Raw genomic sequence first — 25,460 nt, forward strand, 5'->3', positions numbered from 1 at the left:
GAGCTTTTAAAATATCAGAACTGTTGAAAAAAGGGAAGTCAATTTTGCAAAAAGCCCGCCGTATAACACAGGATTATTATGAAAATGCATCGTCTTAGATTTTATTTGTACAAAATAATTCACTTAGTAAACGATTAATTCAACTGTACTAAAATGATGTGTTTGTTCGCTTTAAATATGCATGAATTACTTGCAACAGTCAAAACTTAATTTATGTGTTACTGATTACATTTGCAATTTAACAAACGACGTTGAACAAACTAATGCTAATAAATAAGCACTTCATCAAATGTGTCCCCCATCATGGAATTGCCGTTAACATGTACATACATGTATTAGCGCTAATAGACGTGAAACAGTGGACACGTTTTTTGGCGAATAACAATTATCGGACACGTTTTGGGGGTTATGAAATCGGACACGTTTGGCCAACATTTAATATTACGGACACGTATAAACCAATGAATTGCAATGTTTATGTTTTTTTTTCTAATTACGCATGACATATTTGCCACTGGACATTAAGCAATCAACATTCAATAGTTAATTATGTGTTGCAAATTTAGCTTGCAATTATGCTTAATAAAAAATAACTGGCGTTGAACAAATTAATGCTAATAAATTAACACTTTATTAACAGTGAAGCACCGTGAAAATTTACGGACCGTGCGATGGCTGTATAGCCAGTCAAGGTCGTTAAAAACTCCCATCAACAAAATTTACATGATAAAATGTATTAAATTTTTAATTGTGAAATTAAAATTATCTGAACTTTATATAAAAAATTATTAATTCCGCTGCAAGTAAAAAATAACTTTTTATTGTGGGATTCTTTTTTAACCTGATGTCTATTTATATGAAAGCAGAAATGACTATGCAGAGTGTAGCTTGTCTTGGACATTTATCGATACGGATTACTAAACTTTCCTCCAGATTTCTTTGGGTAGCTACTTTGATTTTTTAAGAATTCAACCGAACTCGACGTCTTTTATCGTATATAATTGCCGTAAACGTTTTTGACTTCACGGAGTTATATTGGCGCTAAGAGTTTTGAGACGTTGTGGCGTTTTTATCTGGACACGTTTTGGCGAATTACAATTATCGGACACGTTTGGGGATGTGAAATCGGACACGTTTGGGCGATTTATGATTTGAAGGACACGTTTGGGGAGAATAGACACGTTTGGGGGAATCGGACACGTTTGGGGGGAAGGACACGTTTGGAAGTGTTACATATGTATTTATATTTTAAACTTGAATTATCTTGAAAACATCTAAACCTCTAGGACCTTATTATCTTCAGACATGGAAATTTGATATTTGTCACCACATACTATTGGATAATAAGTCTCTTAAGGGTGTGTCCTAGCCATAGCATGGTCATATATTGCAATGCATTATGGTATTTGGCATATTGTGTAATACCAAATTCCTTGCCCCTAAATACCAGTTTTAAATTTCATGTTAATGTTCTTGATAAAAGGATATAAGGATTTGTGTCTGAAAGAATATGAAATATATATTTTTTTTTTTACAGCAAATTTAAGACACTAAATACAAAATTAATTATTTGATTTAAAATATTGCATAGACTATTAGATATTACTGTTATTTTTTTTAGGGTATTCAGACAAAGAGACCAGTTGAAGCACAGAATGCTATATTAAGAAGATATTTCTTAGAAATTACACAAAGTTTTATTATACCATTGGTGAGTTGTTAGCACATTATCCTTCACCAATAAAAACTGACCGCCAAGAAATAGCACAATAGTGTTAAACACCAATCAATTAATCAATGTTATCACATTCATAGCTAGACCAATGTTGAAAAACATACTTTTCATTTATTGTCTTTCATGAGACAGCAATTCTACATTAAGTTTTTGTGTCAGAGACGTCCTCAACATTAAGGTTCAATATTGGTTAACAGTTGTTTTGGACATCAATAGCTTTGTCAAACCTTCATGAAATTTTACAGTACTTGGACAGAAACTTCTTCATGATCAAGAGATAGCATTCAGAGCAAAATTTAGATTTTTTTAATTGTTCCCTAGTTAACTGATAAATGGAATAAGGTGTTTTTACACACATTTAGAAACAGTCTGAGGTTTTTTTTTAGACCAACAGCTTTGTCAAACCATCATGGAATTATATGATATTTAGACAGAAGCTTCTTCATAATCAAGAAGCAAAATTTGATCTTTTTTCTGTATTTTGTACTATTTTAGTGATAAATAGGCTTTTTGTCTTTGCACTAACATTTTATGGCAGTCAACATTACTCTTTTACACTAACAACAGTAGTCACAGGTGAGAGACAAGGGTATGCAAAACGTTACAAATTGTGTTATTTATTTGCCTATCTAATTTAAGGTTGTTAGACATAACATTTTTTTTGTAGTCTGAGTTAGGTTAAATCTTTCAAAATTTACGATTCATGAGTTGCCATTTATTTTTAAGATACATGTAATTTTTACTTTCAGGAACGGTACATGGCAAGTTTGATGCCATTGCAGAGAAATATATCTCCACATAAAGTAAGAAATTCTTTAAGATTTTTTAATCAAATATCTGATTTTTAGCTCACCCAAGTGTGCTTTTCTCAACACTTGGTGTCCGTCATCGTCGTTAACTTTTTACATTTTGAACTTCTAGAGAACCACTGAATGGAATGAAACCAAACATGGCATGAATATTCCTTATGATGTGGTGACCAAGTGTTGTTACTTTGTAGCCGATCCATCATCCAAGATGGCCGCCAGCGGGGGACTTCGTTTAACAAAGGACCTTATGGACAATACATACAAATGTTTTCTTTTAGAGAACCACTAAATGGAATGAAACTAAACATGGCATGAATGTTCCTTATGAGGTGCTGACCAAGTGTTGTTACTTTGAACCTGATCCATCATCCAAGATGGCCGTCAGTGACGGACTTAGTTTAACATAGGACCCTATGGGAAATACATACAAATGTCTTCTTTTAGAGAACCACTAAATGGAATGAAACAAAACATGGCATGAATGTTCCTTGTGAGCTGCTGACCAAGTGTTGTAACTTTGTAGGCCATCAATTATCCAAGATGTCTGCCAGCAGGGTACTTCGTTTAACATAGGACCCTATGGACAATACATACAAATGTCTTCTTTTAGAGAACCACTAAATGGAATGCAACTAAACATGGCATGAATGTTCCTTATGAGGTGCTGACCAAGTGTTGTTACTTTGTAGCAAATCCATTAACCAAGATGGCTGCCAATGGGGGACTCAGTTTAACAAAGGACCCTATGGGAAATATATACAAATGTCTTCTTCTAGAAAACCACTTGATTGATTGAAACCAAACATGATATGAATGTTTCTTTTGAGGTGCTGACCAAGTGTTGTTACTTTGTAGCTGATTTGTCATTGTCCTTATAAAGTCATTTTCTACAATTTCAATGAATTTATTGGTAATTTCTGTAAACTTTACAAAAGACTTCTGCTTTTGATTAAATTATGGGGCCGATATTAAACCAAATTTGGCCTCAATCATTATTAGGGTATCTGTTATGATTTTAATCTATTTTTACATGATTTCCAAAACCAAAGTAGAATCAGGTGAGCGACACAGGCTCTTGAGAGCCTCTAGTTACCTTTTATTTCTAACAATTATTCTTGATCAAAATATTTAAGAGAAGGATTGTGATTAAATTTTTAGTTCGCAGCAGAAGTCTTTTGTGTTGTTGGGTTGATGTTGCAATGACATATACCCCACACACCCTTAAAGGGATATTATTGATAACATTTTGTATTTTTATATTGATGTTGTAAGATTTTAATATGAAAAATCGCTAGTTTTCAGTTCAGCTTTGCAATAAATTTTTATGAGTCAAATTAATAATCATTCATTGTGAAACTTGTCAAAGCTTCGTGTATTTTATACCAACATGACATTTAAAAAAACTTTTCATATTTTCTGAGAACTGGTATGTGCAATTGTTTTTACAGAGTCCTCCAGTTTTAAGACCATTTGATATAGAAGAATTCTTGAAAACAGTAGAGCATTCTGGTCCCCAGCTGACATCAGGAATTAAGGGAGATTGGCAGGGACTGTATCAAAGATTCTTTAGAAGTAGTAATTTTGAAGGATGGTACAAGTTCAGACAACATGAAGTCAACCAAAAATTACAAGTGCTGCATTTAGAGGCTATTTGTGAAGCTGTAAGTGAAAATTACAAGTGATTCATTTAAAGGCTTTATGTGAAGTTGTAAGATAAAAGATAAATATAGTGAACTTTTTGTATTCACCATTAGTGGTTTAATCCGAATTGGGTGTCTGTCCCATCAGCATGTTGACATTCAATAACTTTTGCTGATATAGGTAGAATGATTTTCTATTTAGATAGAACTATATATATAATAAACTTTTGTGGGATAAACCCTAAAGTAGCTAATTAAAGCAGGCAAATATACAGAAGAATTATATATCATGCATGAACTAACAGCACACATGAGAATGTAGCTAGCAGCACCGCAACGCTATAATTTTTTTCCATGACGCTATAATAATTTCCGCGACTCTATAATTATTTTGAGAATGCTATTTTTTCTTGTCTCTATACATTGCCGCAAAATCATTGTCCTAATTTTTGAACTTTCATCTAATAACTGCTTGTGATCATAAAAATCATATCACCTTTAATTGTAATCCCTTCAAGTCGGACAATAGAAGCAATTAAGATTGATTAAATAGGTGTTAATTGCCCTTTGGGCGAGAACTGTTTGGATACGAATATCCCAAGCTGACACTTATGACATGACTAATAACACGTGATCCAATAGCAAATTTTGACATCAAGAAAATGGAATCAGAAAATCATAAACAATTTTAAATCTACGTTTGCATCATGGCATAACCGTCTCCTAAGATAAGAAAAAACCTACACGGAGTACCTCGATGTTAACAAAATGTCTGACCAAACGCAATTTTTTTCACATCAATTATATAAGTAAAGAAATTCAAAGATATAAATGATTTATGCAAGAAAATTAAAGTTGTTTTGTATTATTGTTTGGAGATTTTGAAATCATTGTATGTATAACCAACTTAAAAGTAACTAAGCCAAGAGGATTTACCCATAAATGTTAAGTTGGATACCCAATCAAACAGTGCCTATCTGCCTTAAAAATATAAGATTATATCGCATAAGAGATGGTTCTTATTTTTACAATAGAATGACAAAAGCACATTGATTATCATAAACAAAAATTATTGTAGAATTTGTTGGATTGGATACAAGACAAACAGGAAGTTGAAATTGTAGATCTGATCCTGAGGATTCGTGAAAAATTGGTAAATATGATAGTCTGCTTCATTATGAAAAACACCTATCACTGTATTTAATTTCATTAATTTTTATCTCCCCTGTGAAGAAAGTCAAGGAAAGTGAGACATAAGTATTGCCTTTTCCTGCGCTGGCAACGTCATCAACAATTGTTACGTTTTCTGCCTAAGTCAGATTGATAGGTACCTCGTGTGATAGGTCAATGATATATTCTATAAAGTTGCATTACTATCGGTACATATCAGTTTGAAGACTATTTTGTGGCCCTTGCCCCTTAGGTCATGGTCCAGTGACATTGAATTAGTTAGCAATTTTTAATGTTACTTAGGTTAGTATGATAGAAACTACTTGTGATAAACAATGATATTTTTTATAAAGTTGCATTACTATAAGTACATCTCATTTTGACACGCTGCCCTCTATGTCATGGTCCTGCAACTTTGAATTAATTAGCAATGTTGCTGTCCATCAGATTGTCTTTTTCTGAATTTCTGCATGCAGGAGAGATATATCTCTGTGTCAACATTTTATTCTTATTAAAAATACAATTATTTGTTTATTAGAAGCTTAGTAAAGATAACTTACAGGTATATTAAATAAGCTTCAAACTTAATGATGTACAGATAATAAACTATATGTTATTACAAAGAAATAGCATAATGAAGGCTATTTTTCTTTTTCAGACATTTGCTACAAACAACAACTTAGTTGTGAATACTGAGAATGTAAACAAACTTCAGAAACATTTACAAGGCATTATAACATCATTGCCTGAAGATCTTCAGTCTGTACTCAAAAGCTGATATATATTTATGTCATGTCACATGTCCTATCACATGATATTGTAGTCTGTATCATAGTGAATACACAGAAATTACCAGCTAGATGGAAGTCTTCTGGACAAAGAGTGTTGCAAGGTTTTATATCATCTACATAAAGTTGATTCATATTAATTAAAGATGTTGGATGAAATAGGCCAGCAAAATTTGAAAAAAAATTCTACTTTAATTAGTCCAATATTTGTGTATTTTTCAATGCATTAGGTCTGGGTTGCATGTGAAAATAAAATATGGTACAGTGAGATTAGAAGAAAGCTCATAAGTAATGGTGAAAGAGAAAAATGGTAATTGAATGTTCTGTAGTTGTAAATATAAGATTGCAATAAACAGTACAGGTACTGGTAGTCTACATTAGATACATTTTTGTTCTTGATGAACTTTCATTGACCTGAATTTTATGTTAATTTTATTTGGAAAAAAGATTTTTTAGTTTTAAGGTTGGATGCAGCCATGATCATGTAGAAAATTGAAGATTACATATTCCATTTATCTGTTAAGAAGTTTGTTTAGTAAAGTTGTGAATGTCAGTTCTGTGATTCATAATGATTGATCTGTTTTTACAATTCCATTGCATTTTATAGCATTGGTGCATCATGTGTTAACAAGTCAGGCATCATATGAATTATATCACCATGGTGGTTTGTTGAATTTGTCAAATTTCATTGTAAAAGTGTAAATCAAAATTGTCTTAATTTATATATTTAAAACCATTATCAAAGATACCTAATAACCTAATAAATTTTTACAGTTGAATGAATTTCAGTAGCCTGCTGTAGTATGAATAAAGTTAACTTGGAGAAGATTGCTCTTTTACTACTTTTAAAAAACAGTATTTATGGGACAATTTTTTGAAGTATCAAAGGGGAACTTGAACCAACTCATTATAAACTGCTTAATCCACGTTTGTTCATCATTTAAGATTGATGTTAAGCTTATCTTATCAAGTGTGTGAGAAAGACCTGTATGATTTGAAGCTTCTTGTCAGGTTCTTTTAAAAGACAGTGAGTCATTGTGCTGTTGTTGTTGTTGGGTTCTTTTCAAATGGGCCTTGCCTTCCTTATTTTTTTCCTGTGTCCTTTCTCTGACGTCTGCTTTAAAGGCAGTTTTTCATCATGCTTTTTGTTACATTGGCTAACATTCATTCCTGGTACATCTATACTCTTGTGACCGTAGTTTGCAACTTCACTTTTTTATATGTATCTGAACAGAAATAAACAAAATTATCATATAGACCAATGTTTTATATTTTCCCTGTTTAAGTGGTCACTGTCTGACATAAACCAAGTACTTCATGTTACAACATCTAGACATACAGATGACACAAAATTGTAACTCAGAGTCTTTAAAATCCATATCATTACTAACCAATACCTTCAATTTTAACTGTGTTCTGAGCAATTGCTCTTTAAATAAAAGAGGAGTCTTCCCACAAGTTATACTACAGAAAACAAATGGAAATTAATTCAACTGTGAAATAAAAATAAAGGTGTGCATACTGAATGAAATGACAGATTAGCATATTACCAGCAGTTAGCCCAAGGCTATTAAATATATGATTTTTATGTTGTTTTTTCCCACCTGTTCATGTATTTGTTTTCATATTTTTAATCTGATAATATACATATTTATGTACAAATATATTTCATGTTTCTGATTGAGAGGCCTTTTTGTATAATCCAAAATTATTAACTCTGAAAGAAAACAAGTGTTTAGAAAAAATGATTTATACAATTCTTTAATTGAGAAAGAAGAGAATATATCTCAGAAAAAACGCTATAAGGTAAAAGTAATGATCTCTAGGTTGGGAGGGGGATACCTTAAGAGGTAATTAAGATGTTTGATTTGTTTGGGGTTCAAGATTCCTGAAGAAATCTTTAAGAATTATAAAAAAATTTAAACATTTGATATTGTGAGTGGTTAGGTTTTCAAAAAAAGGACTTCTTGTCCTTCTCTTTATGTCACACATGCACAGAAATACTGGCACACATTAAATTATTGAATATCCATTTATTTTTAAATTGACTATATAATTTGAAGTTTTCTTGTCTTTTTCGCTTTATTGCATTTCAAACTATAAATTAATATGACTAATCACTTTTATTAATGAGGAATTTATCTTTGCTATTTTAAGGCAATAAATGTAATTTTGTACAAAAGAATTTCATATACACAACATGTACTATTTTTCCCAAAACAACAAAATTTTGCATATGTTGATTTTTTAAACCTACATCGTATAATTTTTTTCCATCTATTATAAGGATAAGGGCTACATTATAGTAAAACAACTTATTAATTTTTATTGGTTGTTGATATTTTATTATGGACCAGTATTACTCAAATACTTGCCAACATTGGTTAATGAATGGTTGTATAATTGTGTAATTTATTAATTGTTGATGTGCTTAATGGTGCAACTTTGTATTTTTTCATGAGGTGGTATATTTTTATTTAAGCAAATGATATTTTCTTTACAAAAACGGAAAAATTATGTTCATTAATATAAAATGTATTTCATGTGTTCGCAATATCAAAACATTTTCTATGACTTTATTCTTTATTATAAGACACTAGTCAAGTTATGGTATTGTGACATAATATTGCTAATAGTTAAATGTCATGACTTGTAGCCTTGTTACTGTGCATATCTGAAAGGCTTTGTCCTATCACAATACCCATTTGCTTAAATGTTTAACAAAATTGAAATTTATTTCATCTCTTCAAATGGATCATGTGGTTAATTTTTTAGCTCATTACTTGGGGCTGTTTGAACATGGTTTTGAAGAGTTACTGAAGAGTTTTTTTTTTTAATTCACACTTATTAACTTATCCTGCAACCAATCTGTATTATTGTTTTGTTTTTTTTTTGTATGGAGGTTAAAGCACCAAAAGATCTCATGAATAACTTATACCAAATATATATTAAACTATGCTTCAGTCATTCAAATAGTGTTGAATGTGAAAAGTATTTGTAAAATTTGTAAAATGGGTCTTGCCACTAGAGAACATCATTTTTACCTTACAGTTTCAAAATTTAATAACCTATACTGACTGCTTCTAATCTAATGTTTTGAAAACTCTGATTTATAAGATATTTGATTGAATTCTAGACCACCAATTCACCCACTCCAATTTAGAACATATGTAAAAGTAGCCCTTTCCTGACAAAAAATAATACCTTTGATGTCATTCTTTACTTAAACTAACCAACAATTTGCAGAAATGAAACTTTTGGTGAAAGAGAAATATATTTAGACCATTTTAAGCCAAAATTTACTTGTCCATGAGTTTAAATTTAAAAATGAGGATTAATGCCCTCCATAAAATTGAGAATGGAAATGGGGAATGTGTCAAAGAGACAACAACCAACCATAGATCAGACAACAGCCGAAGGCCACCAATGGGTCTTCAATGCAGCGAGAAACTCCCGCATAAGTATACTTATTTAAGATTTCCAGAAAACCAGGGGTTATTTTTAGTAGAAGTTGCCTTCCAAACGGTCGTGTTTCACTACAAGACTTTAAACACTTGATGAAAATTGGCATGTAGAAAGGTGATACATGTACAATTTAGGATATACCTGGTTTCTATGAAGTTTAACTTAATAGAAAGCTGTGAAAACAGTTATGTGAATTTTATCTGTTATTTTCAAATACTATTTGAAATTGCTATTTTAAGACAACAGGTGTTTTATGTAGTAATGATCACTTCACTTGCTGGGAGGCTGAGTTTTAATTCCAAGGTGCACATGATTGTATGACTTTTCAGATTAGTATTACGTGTATGTACATTTATAATTTTTCTTTCTGTGATTGTGTAATTTAGAAATTTTTTTGGCCAGTAAACTAGTGATTTGATAATATTGAGGTTTTTTGCAATTATGTAAAAAGTAAATTAAGATGTAATTTATTCTTAATCTCAATGGATTGACTTGTGAATGAGGCTTGACTGTTATATCTTTAAGACAGTTTTTACTGAAGTATTAGAAGATTCAGCAAACTATCTTTTGTCTTCTCTTACAAAGAACAGGGTTAAATAAGAGGAATATTTGGACTTTATTAATGATTTTTTCAAACAATCATGAATAAAAGTGGACTTGCTGATTTAGTAGTAGACAAATGGTTATGGTTATTGAGAATTTATAAGTTTTATTAATGAGTCCCACAAAAATATTTTATAATAATAGAAATGCCCAATGTAAGTTTTGTCCATTGTTATTGTGAGACACTTATCCTTTATTACCACCATAAAAATGACCAAATCTTAATTTAGATTCGATGACAATTCATTATAACATGTGACTATTTTTTTAAAACTTTGAATAATAAGGTAACAGCAACATATGTTTTAAAAAGTGTTTTTAGAAGGCTGATCTAGAAATAATATGTTAATAGAGAGGAAAATAACAAAGAAAAAAGTTGGATCAACGTTTGTTTTTATCATACCATGTTGTTAAAGTAATTCTTAATTTTAAAGCATTTAATATTGGGACATGTGCAATCTTGGTCATGATTTTGAAGCCTTACTTACAAGAAGGTATGGATTTATTAAACTATTCAAAATATCTCTATAAAAAGTAATATGCTTGCACATCATAATAGATAATGCTTGGAATTTTTTGCCTTTAAATAGAGATATAAAACTAGTGTTTCAATTCCAATTTGAAAGATTTGATACTATAATACTATTGAAAGTATAAAATCTTTTTCCTTGTTAGAATCTTACTTCTTTTAAATTTTCAGTAAGATAATGTCCATAACTAAACCTTAAAAAAATTATATAAAAATATTAAAAGACAAGAATAATTGTAGTATATTTTATAGATTTATTTGAATGCAAGTAATAAATAGATAAATGCTTTATATTAAACTCTTAGTTTACAGCCTGTCTAGTGTCATGATTCTTCGCTATAATCCACCAAAGCGTTCCTTTTCCAACAAATTAAGGGAGATAACCAAGTAAATTTGCTCTAGAAGTTTTAATATTTCTGTTCCATTTTGCAGGATACTCCATCACGTTTAGCCTCAAAATTGGTTCCAGTTACTAATTTACATTCCTTTCGGGTTTTATTTATTATTTTTACCAATTAAATTTAAGTTAGCTCCATACAGAGTTCAGTGTTTAATAACATTTTTATTTTGACTACTTCAACTTGAAACATACTCACTGTTAGAGAGTCAGAATTGTCAAATTGGTCACAGACTGTACAACTTAAAACATTGATTGTCATGAAAAACTGTTGAATGTGTGATCTCCCCAAAAAACCTATGTTCATTAAATGAATTGATAAAAAAAGAAACGAGTACTATTTGATATCTTATTCATCAAGATATGTCTGTTTTTCCATGTCAATTTACATTGTATATTGTTATGTCTTTTATCAAATAAAACAGAAGAAACAAGACTTTACTTATGTATAATAATGTGAATATTTGATTCCTTCCAATAAATGTTGAATGGAAATCATTTTACACATATTTAATATAGAAGAGAACAATGTAAATATTTCAAAAAAACAAACTGAAATATTATATCTAACTTAAACAGTTATTTCAAAACTAATCTTATGTTAGATTGAAACAAAAGAGACATACAATTTGTCTAAAACCACTCCCAATATTTTTGTCTTGCCTGTAAGACATGATCTGGATCCTTATCTATTTCAGAAGATAGCAAACCTGGATTCCATATATTTATTGTCCTAGACCTCATTTCCTTGGTTCACCAACTGCTTTAAAAGATGTGTTTTTTTCATGTGAATTTTTCACTTGATATAATCCTTGCAGGGTCTAGATGTCCCACAGACGAACTTGATTCTGTATGTGTCTGTCCCACGTCGGGAGCCTGTAATTCATTGGTTGTTGTTTGTTTCGGTGTATCATATTTGTTTTTCGTTCATTATTTTGTACATAAATTAGGCCGTTAGTTTTCTCGTTTGAATTGTTTTACATTTGTCATTTCTGGGTCTTTTATAAATGACTATGCGGTATGGGTTTTGCTCATTTTTGAAAGCTGTACAGTGACCTATAGTTGTTATTTTTGTGTCATTTGGTCTCTTGTGGAGAGTTGTCTCATTGGCAAGACCTCCACCTCATTTCATGGATACAATGAGTATTAAGTCAGCAATATTGAGTGAATAGAATGATTTTAAGGTGTACATGTCCGTTTGGCAGGGTTTATCTGACCTTTATCATCGTTTATAGGTAAAAGTTAAGGTTTCACGATTATAATATAGGTATATTTCTCCCATACAATAAATTTTATTAGGGTATGTAATGATTGTAAGGAATACATGTTGGTATGAAAAGGTTCATCTAGATGACCTTGACATCATTTTCATGGTTAATTGGTCAATGTTAAGTTTTCCTTTTTATACGACCGCAAAAATTAAAAATTTTTTGGTCGTATATTGGTATGACGTTGGCGTCGTCGTCGTCGTCGTCGTCGTCGTCGTCGTCGTCGTCGTCCGGCGTCGTCCGAAGACACATTGGTTTTCGCACTCTAACTTTAGTTTAAGTGAATGGATCTCCATGAAATTTCACCATAAGGTTCAATACCACAAAAGGAAGGTTGGGATTGATTTTGGGGGTTATGGTACCAACAGTTAAGGAATTAGGGGCCAAAAAGGGGCCAAAAATAAGCATTTTTGTAACTTTCAGACAATAACTTGTGTGTAAGTGTATGGATCTCTCTGACATTGTACCACAAGGTTCCATATCACAAAGGGAAGGCTGTAATTGATTTTGGGGGTAATTGTCTCAAAATTTTAGGAATTAGGGGCCAAAAAAGGGGCAAAAAACAAGCATTTTTCTAGTTTCATGACAATAACTTGTGTGTAAGTGTTTGGATATTTCTGAAATTGTACTACAAGGTTCCATATCACAAAGGGAAAGCTGGAATTGAGTTTGGGGGTAATTGCCCGAAACGTTTAGGAATTGGGGGCCAAAAAGGGGCCAAAAATAAGCATTTTTCTAGTTTCAAGACAATAATTTGTGTTCAAGTGTATGGATCTCTCTGAAATTGTACTGCAAGGTACCATACCACAAAGGGAAGGCTGGGATTGAGTTTGGGGGTGATGAATCATAAGGGGGTTCAAAAAATTGGGGGGGGGGATTTTTTTTTTTTTCTTTTTTTCCTTTTTTTTTTCTTTTAAAATTTTCCATTTTAAGTTGGTTATTTCTGATTTATATTTAAAAGCAAATAATAATGATATGGTAGGAGATACACACCAAACAGGATGTGTAAATTATTATATAATAAGTATTGTGCAATAGCAAGAAATTTTCAATTGCACAGTATTGCACAATAGCAAGAAATCTTCAATTGCACAGTATTGCGCAATAGCAAGAAATCTTCAATTTAACAGTATTGCGCAATAGCAAGAAATATCCAATAGCACAATATTGCGCAATAGCAAGAAATTGTCAATTGTACAGTATTGCACAATAGCAAGAAATATTCAATTGCACAGTATTGTGCAAAAGAAGATACTTCGTATAAATTGCTTATTTCTTGATCAATTTCAATGGGGTTTTATTCTTGAATTCTTGGGGTTCTTTAATATGCTGAATCTAACCGTGTATTAAGTTTTTGGATTTTGGGCCCCGTTTTTAAATTGGTCCACATTGAGGTCCAAAGGGTCCAAAATTAAACTTTGTTTGATTTCATCAAAAATTGAATTATTGGGGTTCTTTGATATGCCGAATCTAACCGTGTATTTAGATTTTTAATTTTGGGTCCCGTTTTTTAAATTTGTCTACATTAAGGTCCAAAGGGTCCAAAATTAAACTTAGTTTGATTTTAACAAAAATTGAATTCTTAGGGTTCTTTGATATGCTGAATCTAAACATGTGTTTAGATTTTTGATTATGGGCCCAGTTTTCAAGTTGGTCCAAGTTGGGGTCCAAAATTAAACTTTGTTTGATTTCAACAAAAATTGAATATATGGGGTTCTTTGATATGCTGAATCTAAACATGTATTTAGATTTTAGATTTTTGGCCCAGTTTTCAAGTTGGTCCAAATTGGGGTCCAAAATTAAACTTTGTTTTATTTCAACAAAAATTGAATATATGGGGTTCTTTGATATGCTGAATCTTACCATGTATTTAGATTTTTTATTTGTGGGCCCGCTATCAAATTGGTTCATATTGAGGTCAAAAGGGTCCAAAATTAAACTTTGTTTGATTTCATCAAAAATTGAATTATTGGGGTTCTTTGATATGCCAAATCTAACCGTGTATTTAGATTTTTAATTTTGGGTCCTGTTTTTTAAATTGGTCTACATTAAGGTCCAAAGGGTCCAAAATTAAACTTAGTTTGATTTTAACAAAAATTGATTTTTTGGGGTTCTTTGATATGCTGAATCTAAACATGTGTTTAGATTTTTGATTATGGGACCAGTTTTCAAGTTTGTCCAAGTTGGGGTCCAAAATTAAACTTTGTTTGATTTCAACAAAAATTGAATATATGGGGTTCTTTGATATGCTGAATCTAAACATGTATTTAGATTTTAGATTTTTGGTAGTGTTTTCAAGATGGTCCAAATTGGGGTCCAAAATTAAACTTTGTTTGATTTCTACAAAAATTGAATATATGGGGTTCTTTGATATGCTGAATCTTACCATGTATTTAGATTTTTTATTTGTGGGCCCGCTATCAAATTGGTTCATATTGAGGTCAAAAGGGTCCAAAATTAAACTTTGTTTGATTTCATCAAAAATTGAATTATTGGGGTTCTTTGATATGCCAAATCTAACTGTGTTTTTAGATTTTTAATTTAGGGTCCCGTTTTTTAAATTTGTCTACATTAAGGTCCAAAGGGTCCAAAATTAAACTTAGTTTGATTTTAACAAAAATTGAATTCTTCGGGTACTTTGATATGCTGAATCTAAACATGTGTTTAGATTTTTGATTATGGGACCAGTTTTCAAGTTTGTCCAAGTTGGGGTCCAAAATTAAACTTTGTTTGATTTCAACAAAAATTGAATATATGGGGTTCTTTGATATGCTGAATCTAACCATGTATTTTGATTTTAGACATTGGACCATAATAGGTAAATTAAAAAAAATTGAAGTTCTTAGACCACATTCTTTCTGTGTCAGAAACCTATGCTGTGTCAAATATTTAATCACAATCCAAATTCAGAGCTGTATCAAGCTTGAATGTTGTGTCCATACTTGCCCCAACTGTTCAGGGTTCGACCTCTGCGGTCGTATCAAGCTGCGCCCAGCGAAGCATTTTATTACACCTGTTTCTCATTCTATAAGCAATAGGTCAACTTTATTTGGTGTATGGAATTATTGTAAGGTGTGCATGTTCATCTGACAAGGTTTATGTTACCTTAATCTTATTTTATGGATCTTTTAATAATTTTAAGTGATATTCGTAGTAAAAGCTTGATCTTAAAGACTTTCAACATAAAATTCAACTAAGATCCATAAAGCAGGAGAGAAATCCCTGTGTGTTCACTCTTGTTAAAAGATGTGAGTGGCTTATGGAAAAATAAAACATTAGAAAACTGCACTTACAAATTTACAACTTAACAATACTAAAATGAAGAACTTCAGCTTGTACCATCAATAAAGAATCTTTTAAGCACGAAACAAAGGTCTTGTCGGGTTTATTTCATGGAACTTTTCAAAGTAGGTAATGTTATATCAGTATGTTGACATAGACATGACCTTAATTGAAACAACTAGACATCATTGAGATGGGAGCCATCTCTGTGGGCCCCGCTGTAAATAATGTGTGGTAAAAAAATTTTTGTATAAAGTATGAAATCATAACGGTTCTCAAGATATAGAGCAGACACAATTTGTTAGGGACGTACGGACCGACAGACAGACGGATGGACCTTTGACCTAGGAAGTTGTACACACATTATGACACAACCTCTAGTGTTGGTTAATATATATGTCAAGTATAAACTTTGAAATCATAACGGTTCTCAAGATATAGAGCAGACATGATCTGTACCTTAGGACATGGGGCTGTCAACTGAATCCAAAGTTTTTGACCTTGATCTTTGACCTAGGAAGTTGTACATACATTATGACACACCCTCTGGTGTTGGTTAATATACATGTCAAGTATAAACTTTGAAATCATAACGGTTCTCAAGATATAGAGCGGACACAATCTTTACCGTAGGACATGTAGTTGTCAACTGAAACCAAAGTTTTTGACCTTGAACTTTGACCTAGGAAGTTGTAAACATTATGACACATCCTCTGGTGTTGGTTAATATATATGTCAAGTATAAATTATGAAATTATAACGGATCTCTAGATACAGAGCGGACACAATTTGTTAGGGACGGACAGGCTGATCACTATAGGGCGACCCGCTACTAGGCAGGGCCCTAATTAACATACAGGTACTCCCAAACCCAAATCGGAAATTGACAACACTGTAACGAACAAAAAACAGGAACAAAATTAACTTTATTAAAGATATAACAAGCACTTATCAAATCATGTATATATAGTGCATAAATTATATAATGTACATTTGTGAGTTGTATAAAGTTATATCAAAATTTTGATTTTATACATGGTATTTATAAACATGATTATATCAAAATTATATTTTATAATTTGCAAGTTTCAATATTTGAATTTAAGTCTAAACAGTATAATAAAAGCAATACCACCAAACAAACAAACAAAAAAGATGTAACTATGGAAATTGTTGTAATTGGAATGTTATTAATGTTATTAAAAGTAGGCTCTTCATTTTATTGCATAACAAGTGTTAATGTGGAAGGTTATAGAGATATTTACTTGTAGAAAGGCAACTTCTTTCTTTTATTAAACAATCTAGTCAACAATCAATCAAGACATCTCCAGTTACCTGTAAATGTCTGCCCTTAAAAGAAACCAAAAGAAGAATAATTTAGTCACTTAGTCTTAGAAACCGTGATGGAGTCTGATTTAAAAAAAATATCCTCTAAATTTAATAGGCAAAACCTTTCGGAATTTTTGGTCCTAAATGCTCTCCAACTTCTTACTTTATTTGGTCTTTTTTCACTTTTTTTATTAGAGTGTCACTTATGAAAGTCACACAATAGGTCTCTTAAGAACCCCTGAAAATAGTTGTTGCTCAGGTTCTTGAGCAAAGTGTTTGGCATTCTCCCAGCATGAGCCCTAGTTTAAAAAATGAATATCACATAAACGTCTTTTAAGCGTGTCTTTAAGCTTGTACAATCTTTTGTAATTTCATCTAAAGAACCAAAATGTCAGGCAGATTTAAGTATCTTAAAGAATTTAAACATACAGCTGACTTCTTTAAAAGTCAATATCGTACTAGTATTATGTTCCACAAAATGTTAAAATAAAAAAATGTATACTTCATTCTTTAATATTAGTAATACTCTACATCTGCTACCTAAGAATACATACAAAATATTTAATGGTAAATGTTAAATCAATATATAAAATTACAAAGTATACAAAAATATAGCATATCACAAATATTATCACTTGTAGTATGTATATACAATATATTGGTCAACAATGAACAATTCAATGAAAGCACTAATCACAATAACATATCCACCAAGTGAACATACTCATTAAAGCAATGTTATAATTTATTTGGCAGATATAATGAGAATTTAAACTATAAGCTCCAAAGAGCCTGTACCATTTACCTGGCTTAGATAGAAAGGTCTAATGGGTTCTATTTAAATCAAGTTAATTCCAAAAATAATAATATTTGGACATATCACGCAATTGTATATATTACATTGTCTCAAATGAAAACAGTATTTCTACAGGGATTAGAAACTGGTAGAATACGAGGCCTTAAGGAATATTAATATCTTGTTTCGAGCAGAGTACAATTAAAATTTCTGTTTTGAGACAAAGTTCGCAATCAACAATTATAGAATTAAGTGGAAGATGTGAAAATTTAGAAAACCTACTTTTTTTCAAGTTATGGATAAAACTATGGGAAAAAATCTCAGCGTCATAAATAAGGCTTTATATTGTCAGTGACTGCATAAAAAGAACATCAATGCATCTTTACAGCACAAGTAGCTCAGTTGCAGTTTTTTCATAAATAATGTTTACTCTACCTTTGAGATTCTGGATCAAACTAAAAATCCCAAACAAATTAATAGATGGGGTTCCCCCTTAAAGCTGTTATCCTAATGCTAGCAATTTAAAGGTTTGGTTGGCTTGCATGCTTTGTTTATATAAATGTTTGCTCAAGCATTGTAATTAAGATCGACATCGACAATCAATAGATAGGCGGGACTTCAGTTTGTTTACATTATACATAACACCCAATAACATTTAAGTATCAATAATGTATGAAGACCCGCCTTTCTATTGATTGCAGATGCCAATCTTAATTACAATGCCTGAGCAAACATTTATACAAACAAAGCAAGCAAGCCAACCAAATCTTTAAACTACAAGCATTAGGATAACAGCTTTAATGCCTCCCACCCCAAAAGGCATGTCAAATAGTCGTCTTTTTGGTATAGTAATAGAAAAAAAGTGATATGGAAGAAGTAGTTGTGGATGATGAACACCAACTGAAAGCAATAGTTTTTGTTTTTTGTTTTCAGTGAGCTAAAACACAAATGGTAAGAATAACTGTACAGTAAAATTTAATGATATTATCCCATTCATGAGTTGTTTTTTTTCTGATTATAGAATACTTAATGTCAAGTATTAAAGGAAAATTCATGTTGATAGAAGAAACCAGAGATTTCTATAACCAAGTAATTGTTAGACAACAGTAACTTGATATCAATGGATCTACAATGTCATGTTTTAGCTTAAAATAACAATATTGTCATTAAATTATTACAATCTGACACAAAAGAACTGACCAGATTGTTGTGAGAAGTAATGGACATGGATGATGTTATCCAACACTGCATGGTAAACAATTGACTTATTTGACATCCTACATGAAGTCTACTAAACAAGATTTGTTTTGCTTTATCAACATAGATGTTTGGGATACAAGTTTTGTGTTAGTTAATAGGGGAAAGTCAAATTAAAGGTCTTTGTTAAACAGGTTTTAAACCAAAACATATAGGAGAGGAAGAAGAAACAAAAGAATGAAATTAAAGGCATTATAAATAAACATATGCAGTCACTACAATTATAAAATGGATGAACTCAGCATAATGTGTTTTTTCAACTAACAATGATGAAAACACAGCAGCCAGGGGCGTAGCTAGACTAGTATTAAAGTGTAGGCACCTTTCGCCAGATTGTCAGATTGTGCAATTACCATTTTCTTGGGAAAAACATTTATACCCAAATTGAAAGTCTGCCAATCAGAAGGCATACATTTGTAGATAAACGGCGTCCGACTAAATGGCCAAGTTCGATAACCACAAGTAGTTAGCCAGTTAGAGGTACGGGGTGTGATTATTTTAACATAGTACCTGAAACAAGAGATGCATTATAAAATTCTCTTTGAAGTCGCCACGTTTCCATTCCTTTTAAATATACAATTCCTTGGTTATTTTTAGAATGTCACTTCTAAGGTAATGGACTTCTGGTTATATGAATAACCGACATTAAATAAATCTTTAATAATCTATTATTAATTATTATTGACAGGTATATGTGTAGAATGTGTTGGGTTTAAGCAAGTTTTGTATACGTTAAATAGACTACACGCATACACACAAAGTTGTCTGTTAGATAGTAGCAATGATCACATTTATAACAGCAATGAACAAATTATTGAAGACGTAAAAGGCCCTAGACATTCTTCAAATTTTATTGGTTATTGATAATGGTTGTTTAAGAAAGATGTGCATCTAAACGGATTTCGAAAGAAAATAACAAGTAGAGTTTAGCAGCACATTGAGAAAAAAATGTTTTCATTTTAATCCACGGATATTCATATTCTGTGTGCAGGTCAGATTCTGTGACCAGTTTAATAAAATATGATTAATATTTACATTATTTAGAAAAAAAAATGCCCACCATATTGAAAACCTAGTCTTCTGTGTAGAATGCTAAAGTGTTAGATCGGGAATCTCTAATTGGCAAATTTATGTATAGGCACGTGCCTAGTCGAGCCTTAGGTAGCTACGCCACTGGCAGCAATAAATATAATAAACATAGAACATAGTGACACAATAATGAAAGAAATTGACATAATATAGACAATAATCTCATACACAACCAAGAATAACATTTCTACTACAGGAAAAAAATGAACACATAGATTAGAGAGATCGGCTCCAGGTTAATGTTTATATGCATTCTTTGTTTATATAGTATTTTTACTCTTCTTTTAAAAAAGGGAAAATAAGGGGCATAATTGGTCATGTCAACAGGTCCTGTAACATAAGAATCACCCTGATGGAAAACTCATTAATCAAGGCTTTAAGATTCGCATAAATTTAAGATATTGCAATATTATACAATTTTGCAGTAGAGAATGAATTACTTTTTCATCAATCTATTTTCTAAAAAAAACAATCAATAACCGTTTTTCTATTGCTTTTCCAAATACAAATGTAATTATAAAAACATTACAATGACTCTATTTGTGATGTACATCATTAAATAGATATTATTTTGTTGATCAGTCACAAGACTGCTGTTTTAAATAGCTGTTTGTAAAAATTAAAAAGATGAAACATGGTTCAAATATGTTTACTAAAAATTCAAAATCTTCTTTCATAGTTGTTGGGAGAAATTTTGATGTTCGTCTAATATTTGAACCAATCTGATCCCAAAACATGCCTTCTCTCTTGTTATTGATGGAGACATTACATATTTAAAGATCAATGCAATATCTAGTATATCTAAACTTTAACAAACTTGAACATATATATTTAGTCTGGAATAATAAGGACTCCACAATACAAAGTTTAATCTGTTTAAAGACAAGAACAAAGATACAAAATCACACAAATATTGTATTAAAGCAAGCATCTTATCAAATATTATGGCTTGATAACACGGTAGCATGAAAAATAAAAAATAATGGCAGAATAAATGTATAATATGAAAACAAAAATATCACATTATATGGGTGAATTAGATAAATATCATTGCAAATTGATTAATAATGTTTCTGAATAAGAATTTGAGCTGATCATTAGTAAAAATATGTATTTTAACAGAAAATGAAACTACTACTTGTCTATAAAGATTTTGACTGTTTTGTTTGATTCTACAGAGGTAAAAGTATTACTTTATGCAAAATCTATGTGCAAGTTATAAATTGTGTTACCCTCTTTTTCTAAAAATACATGTCTTGTAAAGTAAACTTGAATCAATTCATGATAATGCACATGCTCCATACAATTTTAACTAACCCAACATACTTTGAAAATTCAAATTTGAATTTTTGGGGGGCAAAAGTGCTAATATGGAAAATATGTCTGTGGTAAATCTTTGAAAAATCAAAGCAAAATTGTGTACTCACTTTCTAAGATATAAATAGAGTTTCTCAAAATATTACATCCTTATCTAACAAACATAAGATTTTTACACATAACAATTAACTTTTGATGGCCATATCTATGAGTATCCTAAACGGTGAATATGAACTTATTTATAAATTACCCTATACTGTTACGTTTGTGTATTAGCTTATGTGTCTGTTCTTTACCAAACAAAGCCAGAGTTAAATAAATTAACAACACCCTACTTTTTAACTATTTTTCTTCGGAATTATTGTGCAGATTCCTTAAGTCATTAATATTGTTTGGAACATTTATTTCCAAATTCATATGAATTAAAAAACCTGGCAAATTAATAAATTTTTATTTCTATCATTCTACATGTAGTTGCTACTGAAACATTTAAGTGGTAAAAAATTCTATTGGTAGTTCCTAAATCAGACACCCTGAGATTTGTTCACTTTTTTTAGAAATGAACAGCTTAATAATTTTGGGGAAAACTACATTCAAATATCTTCACCCAATAAATTTATGATTAATCTCCATATGTAAATTTCTGAGTACATCAAGGCTTATCAAACTATTTTATGCAATAGAAATGGTTAATAAAAATAACCAATTTTAAAAAAAAAAAATTCAAATGACTCTACACTTGGATTTAACTAAATTACATTTTTATTGGAATAAGCAATTACAGTTTCTTTCTAGGGAGCAATGGCAATTTATACACCATAAAGTTCCTTCCAATACCGGTATTTGTGATCAAACTAATAGAAAAACAAAGGCTATAGCCTGTTTAAGCTTGTTTTAGATGGTAAAAAACAATGTGGTACAGAATTAATCCTACTACTAGTACCAGGAATAAAATCTTGAAGTCCAAGCTTGGGCAATAATTCCATCAAAAGTTGGGAAAATTAAACAAAATACTAATTGATCTGTAACAACCCATTATACAATTACTAGTGCTAATATACTTCAATATTTGCTAGCATACAAAATGAGGCTTTAAATGGCCTGTATCACGACCCTAGATGTATGACCATTGATACTCTTCAGATGCTATTTACCCGTAGCCAGCCCTTTACTGGATATTCAGAAATATTTCAATAAAAATTGATCAGAATTAAGAAACACATCTCATTGTGGTCCAAGAACCCTGTTTCCAGAGTTATAGCTTAAAATGTGGATCATAAATGTATTACTTTAACCAAGTTTGGTAGCTATTGATCCTACACACAATTTTTCAGAAATTACACAGTGAAGTTTTTATGGAATTTCCTATTTCAGACATTGTTGTGGCCAGGTTTAAGGGCAAATGGGGGCCATAAAACATAATTCATAAAAGGATAAAAATGTAGTATTAACTAAACTTGTATAGCAACTGGTAAGTGATGGAAAATCCCTTTCAACTAAAAATGTGCCTAACTATATTTTTTTCAGTCTTCAAATTTTTCAAAAGAGCAAACTTGATATTTAAAAATTACATCTGAACATTTGCAAGAGTGACAAAATGAAATGCTTGCAACTGCTGAATATTGGAATGATGGAATGATTTTCTAGGAAAAAACGATAAGCCAATTAGTAGCATTTTACACTTTTTGTCAAAGTCATGAAAATTCCATGAAGTTATGAATGATACACAAAATTATCTTAAAGATGCCGGATTTCAGTCCTGCAGAATGAGGAAATTTGTCACCTTAACATTCAATTAAGACTTATGTTTTTTAGCCCAAGGCATAGTTCTTGGTCCTTTTACTTTCTTCTCTATACGCTCATTAAAACCTGAAAGAAATAAGTTCTGATTAATTGATGGTTGCTTAACATCCAGTTGCAAATATTAACATGCATATTCAAATGGATATTAGCTATAGCATATGTATTATACCCTGTTTGGAAGTAATAGATTTGGCTTTTAAACATACCAGCTGACAAAGAAACAGTATGTAGTGAAAGATTGGTAGGCAATAATTGATTACACCTTTATATTTGTCGTTAGAAAAGATTGTGGCATTCAATAATTTGATGATGTGCCCTATGACAAATTTCATACCAGTTATCAAATTTTGTAGTTTTGCAATTGCATGTGTGGCTTATTTGTGTGTATCATGTCTCAGGCTTAAATTAAAATATTGTTTGTTTGCAGTTTACCGACCGACCCTTGAAAATCTGCCCGACTGTGAAAATTTTATTGCTTTTAATTTGAAGAAATTATTTTTAATAGGTCTATCGACGCAATCCGGAACATCAGGTTGTTTCTGGAATTGTTTTAAAGTCTAGTCTATAACACGTTTCAAGTTTTTTTGTTTTTTTACCTTCCCGTCAAGCGTTCATCAGACCGTTTAATGATTAAAGCACATGAAGATTGTTCAGGTATCCATGAAGTCATTGAGGAGTTCTTTACGCTGTCGTCTTCTGTCAATATTAAGACAAATAACAAACTAAAAAGTTTAATAGTAAACTGTTTATACAGAATTGCACATGGAATTATGTCTTCCATGTCATGTATCATGGACGATGCTGCAGTGGATATTTATAAAACTGACACGATAGTCGATAACCGTTTCTGTCTCAAACAAATTGGGTACAGAATGTTTTGAGCATGACTTTTGGGAACCAATATCAGTGGTTAAACAATTCAACAGTAGCCTGAAGTATGCATTATTCTATAAATTGTTGAGGACGACAAAGATGAAACCACTCCTCCATGACTTCATGGATACCTGTAAACACACCTGTACGGAAATGCTAATGGATAGACAATGCCAAATCAATAAAAAAGCCACCATAACTACACAAAGATGTAGAGAAAATGAATGGTTAGGTTGAAAAATAAATATACTCTCTCTATATTAAATCTATCTTCGCTTGCAATGAGTATGCTCCTTTAGGATAAGGGGGGCTGCCCCACTCATTCCAATTATTCTCTCTCTTACAATATAAAATATACCCAAACTGTGTGGCCTGTGTGAATTGAATTGAAACATGTCCTTAGGAGCTATGCTGCCAAATTTTTTATGCAGTCGAAACATTTCTGACAGTACAGACCATTTATAAAGGAGTGTGATGGATTACACCACGAAGTTTAAGAGTTTTTTGGTTTTCAATGAAGCCTGGTATCAAAATATCTTTCAAAATATAACCTTATTACATGTATAATTAAATATTGTTAGAAATTTGAAAACAGTAAGATGTCTAATATATTTTTTTCAGTTGCCTTTTTTGTTCAATTGAGGAAGATCCAATGGTTATTTTTTTTATTGGAAACACTCTTAGACAAGAAGCCTGGGCAGGTGTTTATAAAGCTTCAAAATCTACATTTTTCTGATGAAAATACTTTACTCTTGAAAGCAATCTAGTCAAGAAGCATACTATGTCAGTGAATATATTTCTTTTAAAACTATTCTAATCAATCCTTGTTTATAAGTGTTTAGTATTTAATAATACCATATTTTGATGTCATATATTGGATGACACTATGTTATAGTTTCAGTTTTGATTAAAAAGTTTTTCATCAGAAAATGCCTGTTCATTTCATATTAGTTTTTTGTCTTTTTTGTTTTAAAATGTTTTTTCTTCATGAGAAACTTAGTTTGTGTAACTGCTTGTTTTAACGTTATTTTGGCTGATAAAATAAGATATTTTTCCTACCTACCGACCCTTCAGTCTGTAGGTACAGTCGGAAAACTGCAAACAAACATATTTTTAAGGTTGGCTTCAGTATGTGAATTAATTGAGGTGATTTTATATTGATTTGGCTTCAAAATTATCAGCAGTATAATTATTTTTTATTGTAAATAAATAAAAACTTAATGAATTTTATACCTACCTGGAATAGTACTAGCTTTGCTGTCTGCATTGTCTGATGAACCTGAACTCTTTGGATTTATATTGAACTGAAA

The 25,460-nt window shown here is 31.1% G+C and overlaps 2 protein-coding genes across 5 annotated transcripts in view; one reads left to right on the plus strand and one right to left on the minus strand.

Annotated features, from left to right (window-relative positions):
• LOC127729966 (protein DENND6A-like) overlaps positions 1 to 6,893 on the plus strand; it is a 31,750-nt gene extending 24,857 nt beyond the window's left edge. The window contains exons 16-20 of the mRNA XM_052237968.1: positions 1,622 to 1,711; positions 2,485 to 2,538; positions 3,993 to 4,205; positions 5,263 to 5,337; positions 6,013 to 6,893. Coding sequence (XP_052093928.1) covers positions 1,622 to 1,711; positions 2,485 to 2,538; positions 3,993 to 4,205; positions 5,263 to 5,337; positions 6,013 to 6,132 — 552 coding nt within the window. The 3' untranslated portion in view covers positions 6,133 to 6,893. The remainder of the gene's footprint in view (positions 1 to 1,621; positions 1,712 to 2,484; positions 2,539 to 3,992; positions 4,206 to 5,262; positions 5,338 to 6,012) is intronic.
• Positions 6,894 to 16,593: 9,700 nt separating this feature from the next.
• Positions 16,594 to 25,460, minus strand: part of LOC127729939 (tyrosine-protein phosphatase non-receptor type 12-like) — a 71,113-nt gene continuing 62,246 nt past the window's right edge. For all 4 annotated transcript variants that reach the window (XM_052237943.1, XM_052237936.1, XM_052237918.1 and 1 more), the window contains 2 exons: positions 25,388 to 25,454; positions 16,594 to 23,343 (listed from right to left, as the gene is read on the minus strand). In XM_052237943.1, coding sequence (XP_052093903.1) covers positions 23,270 to 23,343; positions 25,388 to 25,454 — 141 coding nt within the window. In that variant the 3' untranslated portion in view covers positions 16,594 to 23,269. The remainder of the gene's footprint in view (positions 23,344 to 25,387; positions 25,455 to 25,460) is intronic.

The sequence above is a fragment of the Mytilus californianus genome, unplaced genomic scaffold (genome assembly GCF_021869535.1).
Source record: "Mytilus californianus isolate M0D057914Y unplaced genomic scaffold, xbMytCali1.0.p SCAF_1, whole genome shotgun sequence".
Classification (NCBI taxonomy): Eukaryota; Metazoa; Mollusca; class Bivalvia; order Mytilida; family Mytilidae; genus Mytilus; species Mytilus californianus.